The sequence below is a fragment of the Plasmodium gonderi genome (assembly GCF_002157705.1).
Source record: "Plasmodium gonderi DNA, contig: Pgo-contig_77, whole genome shotgun sequence".
Lineage (NCBI taxonomy): Eukaryota > Apicomplexa > Aconoidasida > Haemosporida > Plasmodiidae > Plasmodium > Plasmodium gonderi.
In genome coordinates this window covers 3,565-11,250 of record NW_021629010.1, presented here as the reverse complement: position 1 = coordinate 11,250, position 7,686 = coordinate 3,565, and the positions used below count along the sequence as shown (strand labels likewise).

At 18.1% G+C, this 7,686-nt stretch overlaps 1 protein-coding gene across 1 annotated transcript; it reads right to left on the bottom strand.

The window, feature by feature from the left end:
• Positions 1-3,113: 3,113 nt before the first annotated feature.
• PGO_000840 (variable surface protein) lies at positions 3,114-4,296 on the bottom strand (the record flags this gene model as incomplete). The annotated part of the gene is made up of 3 exons (XM_028690844.1): positions 3,114-3,254; positions 3,660-4,056; positions 4,271-4,296. The coding sequence occupies 3 exons, from the start codon at positions 4,294-4,296 to the stop codon at positions 3,114-3,116; spliced, it is 564 nt and encodes a 187-aa protein (XP_028546645.1).
• Between the last annotated feature and the right edge of the window lie 3,390 nt (positions 4,297-7,686).

The following is a 7,686-nucleotide window of genomic DNA, read 5'->3' as shown; positions in this document are numbered from 1 at the left end:
ATATAAAACTCTTTTTATTGTTTAATATTTGTAGGCACAATTAATATTATTACTGTTTTATTCTTTATTTTTTAAAAAAGTTTAATAATGTGTACTAATATAATATTATAATATTAAAAAATATTTTGTATCAGAATATGGAGTTATTATTTTTATTATTATATTATAATAAAGAAAAATTTTATTTTTTCCAGATTTCTATTTATTCTATTTTTATTATTACCCTGTTTTTATTTAGAGAAATAATTTTTTTTATATGTCTTATATATATATATTCTTTAATTTTACTTACTATTTATATGTTAAAGTGTTTCGTATTTTTAAGAACTAAAAATTTTTATTCATATATATGTTATTTGAAAAATAAAATGTTAACATTTTATAAAATATTTAATTTATTTACATTTATGTTTTTGAATTAATGATGAATAAACATCCAATGTATATATCATTATTATATCAATTTTTAATTTCAAATATATAAAAATGTAATATTACGAGTAGAAAATAGCATAAAATATGTAATATATAAACCATTATAAAAATTAAAAAGGTAATTAACATGCAAATTTATATGCATATCAAATAGCACAATTTATTTTACTCATAATATGAGTTGTTCATTAATATTTAAAATTCATTATATATGCTATATAAATGATTCTCACACTAAAACATAATTATAAATAAAATATAGATATTATTGTTTGAAATTATTGTTTTAAAGTATAATTTCATTAAATTTAAAATATAAAACAGAAAAAAAAATTTCGTACATGTCAAATGTTAGAATTTTTAGGTACTCAAACTTTATCACTGTCTTTATAATATAATCTATTTATTTCATATTTTTTGTATGCATTGTTATGAAAATTTAATGAAAATTAATAGTAAGTAATAAATATGCAATATATTTAAAATATAAATATATATTTAAGATATTCTATTATCATACCTTCAAAATTTAGTTACTGCTTTAACAAACCTACTGTAAGGCAATATATTTTTCGTCATAAATAAATAAAATAATTGCAATAAAGCATTAAATGGAATTTTTATTAAATCCAATAATTAAGGTGAATGTATGAATAACAGGGTATATATTATTTTATTAAATAAATCATATAATGATATACATATACATATTTATATAGTACTAAAAAATCAAGTATAAAAATATTTCTACCCTAATTTATGAAATATGCAGAATTAAACATAGAATATTTTAAGAATAATTGAAAAAAGTTATAAAATTAAACATATAATTAATACAATAAAAAATGGTGTTATAATAAAACCAGTTAATATATTTCAGAAATATTATATAACTATTTTATTACATACATTATGTAAAAAAATTTTAGTTATTTATTTATTTAAATAATGAAATGAACAATATTATTAGTGATATATTTTTAATTTTCATTTGTATGAATTGATATATATGTATTAGAAGATTATGTATATAAGAAATGATACTGAATAGTTCTACAATTATATTTTTTTTTCAAAGTTCACATTTTAAATGAACTTTATAAATTAGCATAATAGAAAAAAATCTCTAATTTTTATGAGCTAGAAACTAAAATTAAATAATATATTACGTGCAACAAAGATTAATGTAATATATGGATTATATCTAATATATATATACATGTTTACTAATTAATAGTAAAAAATTTTAGACTAATACTTTATTTATACATAAAATTAACCCTAATGTAATACAAATATTAGAAAAAAAAACATAGAAAATTTTCATTAATAAATAAAAGAATTGAAAACAAATAATTTATATTAATTTCTATTTAAAAAAATTCTATTCATATATTTTTTTAGTAAGTATTATATATTTACATATATATAATAAAAATTGTTTGTTCTATGTCTTTAGAGTAATTATCATTTCAGTGACAAATGCAAATTAATTTAAACCGCGTACATATTTTTCATAAAATGAGAATTATAATTAAAATACATAATTATGTATTTTCATTTTGTGTTTTCTTTATGTTCCTTCTACAAATATGAATTATTAGATACCTCTTAATTCCTATATATTTTTTTAATGCCTTATATATTGCTTATATAATTAGAATTGAAAATGTTATCTATGTATTCTAATTTTAAATTTTGTATATATATATGTTAGATCTCCTTGGAGCAAATAAAATTAATTCTATATTTTTTATATAGAATATAGGATTTTACATCTTTGTTTTATATATTTTATAATTGTATACAATGTATTATCATATCTTTTTAATATAAAGAAAACACTCATACGCACATGTCTTATGTGCTAATATATATTACAAAAATAATATAATAATTATTAGCTCAATAATCCTTATTATAAGGATATATATGAATTAGGATTTAAAAAAAAAAAACTGTAAACATGTAATTTTCTATCATATTATATAAAAAAATTCTAATTTATTAAATCCCAAAAAAAAGGAATACAAATTTGCATAAAAAACATAAATAAAATAAAACAAAAATGTTGTATCAGGTAAACGAAAGTCTATAATTTTAATATAAATAAAAATAATAAAATATACATGAAATTATTTATCAATATCTTAAATGTGACACAAAATAACATACATATATTTAGAGCATTCAATAGGAATATCATATAAATTTAGCATATATATGTTTGCATGTATGATTAACATTAGTATTTAATAACTATAAATTCATTTGGGTTAGTTCTATGTTATATAATATGATATGTTTTTATAAAAATTTATTTGAAATGTATTTAATTATTAGTTATATATGTAATTTCCATATGAACTATCATATTAGCTAATATTCTACATTATTTTTTTATTGTTTTGTTGACTTTTTAATGTAGAAATGCCATGTTCATTTAAAAAACAATATATAGTATCAAAAAAAATGCGAAATACATCTTTTGTATTTTTTGTTCTACATTTATATGTATAGTGAATAAGACCTCAAAAATTTCACATTGTTTTATTTATATGTCTATATCATGATTACAAAAAAATAATATTTATATGTTCTTTGTTATATATAGACAATTATTCTATTTCACATAAATTTATCAAATGTATCATTGTAAATATATATTACAATAATTTTTATATGTTACATAAATAATATTTTCTTATTATTATATTATAAACAATAAAATTAGTCAGAATTATATAAAATAAAATATTTATTATTTCTAAAATCACAACTTGGTGTTTCAGATAATTCCAGTATATTTCTTTCTTTATCTGTATTATTATATTGTTTTCTTTTCTTTATAGCTCTACATAGATATCAGAGAACTATATGACGTGAACTAACTCATAATAAAAAAAATTAATATATAAAATATGTAATTATTTTCTAGAATATTTTTCACTTTAAATCACTAGAAATTATACTATTGATGTATAAACATACATATGTAACATAATTATTAACCTTATGGAGGATAAATAAAAAAGAAGATATTGCTAATGTTACAAAAATTGGAATTAATATAAGGGTTGTTATATTATAGCTTTGAAAAGAAGGTAAAATTTTGGGGATTTCAGATCAACATACTGTGTTTATCATTTTTTTATCATATTATTTTTTATATTTAATAATTCTTTACAAAAAAACGTGTAATTATTATAATTACACGATTGTACATATGTTTTATATGTATCGGCACACTTTTTGGCGCAATCACAATTATGCCCAGATATATTAGTTTCACAATTTATTTTAGCCAGTTTCGTGTACATGTCATGTATGACTTTGAGCTTTGACCTTTCATCATCTGTAATTGTAATATCATTATAATTAGTGCATTGAGGATCTTGCGTCCTATTATTTAAAGTAATCAATTCATTAAAAAGTTTTTTAATTTCTGAACCGTTTTTACCTTTTTTATAGTAAGAATCATACAGAATGTAATACAAGTATACACAATGAGCTTTTTTTAGCTGGTCATTCTTAGAATCAATTTTTTGCATTTCATTCAGATATAACAATGTTTGAGCACATTTCTCATTGAATTCTTTTTTAATATCTCCTTGAATTTCACTTTTGTATTTTTTACAATGTGTAGTATCATTTTTGCGTTATTTTCAGCATCTTTTATACTATTATCACATGTAGAAAATAAATTTGCATATTCATACTAAAAATATGGAAAAAGTGTAATTATGATAAAAATCATATGAGTAAGGAATTCATTATAGTAATTATAAAAAATGAATACAAAATCATCATAATACAGTAATCTATTATATTGAACAAAAAGCTCACAAAGTTTATTTTCATATTTGATAATAATATATTTCTTTAGGAATAGTGTGAAAAAAGGGATAAAATTATGTGAACATTCAAATAGTTTTTAATTAATACAAATTATATAGTATGAAGAAACACACTGTTTCTTTTTTTATAAATATGGTATATATATGAATATTGCATGTACCAATTCAATCATTAATTATTATATATTATAATATAATTGAAGCATTTGTAAATTTATACAATCTTTTATATTATTTTAAAGGAGGAAATTAAAAAAAAATACACAAAAAAAAAAAATGAAAAAATATAAGGAGGATTCTAATAATATATATGTACCGCAATAATGTATAAGAATTATATAATATATTCTAATTCAGTGAGCGTAAAAAGTTAATATAATTCTTTTAATTTAAATATATATATACTAATTTTATATCTAATTCATTTTAATTTTCATAGTATTATTTATTATTTAATAAAAAATATATAAAATTTAAGAATATATAAGTATTATGGATGATGAAAAAGATAAAGCTTTCTTTACTTGTGAAAAAATGATATAAATTTACTAAAATAAAATATGATCATTTATAAGATATATGTCAATATATTGTATTCAACAAATAAGATCTATATATACATATATATATAAGGTAAAGTATATAATTAATATTACAAATATAAATATTTATATTTTTTTTATATATATAATATATATGTGGGTCATATTTTTATGTGATAAAACATGGATTATCAAAAATTCAGACATAATCAATTTAATACTGATTTAAGTGTTTTTCATAATATAATTATATGAATTATAGAAGCTCATTATATTCAAACATTATAACTGCAAGGTTCATTAATTTATATATCCATAATTATACCCTTATACAGATGTAGCAAAACTGTATGTTAAAATGTCATGAGTATATAATTTAATGAATTTATAGAATTCGTTTATTTTGAAATATTTTAAATTATATTAATATTTATATCATTTTATATATTTTTTATTATATACATATGATAAAAATATAAATTTAGATATACACTATAATTCAGTCAATGTGTGCATACGAAGTTTAAATTATAATAATAATTACAATACTTATTTACCATATAAATGAAAAATATAAGATCATGAAATATATACAGTATATGTGTTTTTATAATATAAATAATCATATTTTATTATAGAACTATTAAATTTTATCCATTCATTGTTAATTTATAACTAAAACTTATAAACTCTGTATATTAAAAAACATAAAAAATTATTTTATGTTAATAATTTATTATAATACATACTTAGTATTAATAAAAATGGCATTCATCCAAAAAGTATTCCTTAATAATGAATTATTTAAAAAATTTAAAATAATTAAGGATTGCATAAATTATGATTTTTTAATCGGAAGTATATTAATTTTGTACTAGTGAAATATTATTATTTTTTCATAAATTGTCCAATTTAGAGGCATGAATTATATAAGTTTTATATAGAAAAAACTACATATTTATTAAAAATTCATTTACTATTTCCTAAAGTTTTCTTTAGTCATATATATTATTTATTAGTTTGTGATTTTAAAATAATTATTAAACATTATGTACCTATGAAAAAATTGAACCTCATATAGTTTAAAATTAATTTTTTATGATATAAATTAAGTGCATTATAACAAGAAAATATATTTATAAATTAAAATTACCTTGCTTAATAATTAATATCTTAAGAAAAATACTAATGAATTAACCCATATTATGTTATTTTAGAATTTAATGTTGAAAATTTTCAGTAAAAAAGAAATTATATATGAATTCAAAATATAGTGAGACCTTTGTAGATAAATATGACTCAGAGGAGAACTACGAATGGTATATTAAAGTATGGATATGATTATATATATTATCCTTGTATATAACTGAAATGAATTCATCAATATCTGTCAATGAAGTAAACTTTAATAGACAGAATAAGAAAAATATGAAAATTACAAATATAATAAGATGTAATACATTGTACAAATATATATAATTAATAGGATTTTTTAAAGAGAATATATTAAGCTTTTGATCTAGAAACATTTTCGTACGTAAAGATTTACATGAATAGGTGTAAAATAATTGATGTCTTAAGGATTTATTTAAGAAATTTGTGATATTTCTATGCAATAAATTAATACAAATAATGATATATACAAATATAAAGATTAGAAGTTAAATTCTGGCAAAAACTGCTTAAATATATAGGGGTCATATAAAATGCATAAAAATAAATAAAGTACTGGCTGCTCATGTGTTTAATTTAAGTGACAATCACAAATGAAATATGACTTCTACTGGAAAAACATGTTTGTACATATAACTGCATATTTATTTTGTTTTAATAGCAAGATAATGAACTTACCTAATGTTAGATATATTGGTCTTTGTGTCACCTTTATTTCTTGGATATGGTAAAATATATTTTATACAAATAATGTTATCAAAAAAAAGAAGTGAAGTAATAATTTTGTCTCACATATAATTTGGACAGATTATACATATATTTCTATGTTATTTATCTGGCAATATATTTAATATTATAATGTTACATGTAATCACAATGTATAAATTATATTTGTTTTGTATAATCATTTGTTGGTTATTGTAAATAGGATTTATATTTAAAATTATTTATATAATCTTTAAAAAAAATATCATCATTGTTTCTTATAAACTACGACTACGGTTTTTATTGTGTATATAAAATTTTATTATTAATTTAATATACGATAGATTTAGAGTATACGTATAAGCATAATATATTTATAAATGTACATGCTATTTTGTTCGTTTATTAAAACGAATATAATTTTTTTTATATATCATTTATTAAGTAGCTATATATTACACATTTCAGTCTAACTTCATTTAATTATATCTTTGTTATCTGGAGGTATAAATATAGCGTGATTAAAAAGATTAGAAATTATTATAAGAGAAACTATATTTTATTGTTCGAAAGTCCTTTAAAATTTGTTGCTATTTATTTATATTAGTAAAATTAATTTTTATTTCAACCCACTCCTTTTATTACACTTTCACGGAATTTGTTTATAGTAACATTATTTCTGTCCTCTAGCTCTTTAATTTATAAATAATGGAGATTTTAAATATAATAACTGTATCAAATGAATATAATTGAGTTATATTTCATTGGTTCCGAGGAATAATAATGATGGTTCTTTAGATATATATTATTAAATACACTTTAATTGAACGTAACTTATTGTGAACAAATCATTATACTTTCGGTCTTACATATATATTACCTATTTAGAGAGGTATTTATATTTATTTTTATTATTTATATGAGGCATATTTAATCTATTTTATTTTTCCCTCTAATACTAAATTGAATTCTTC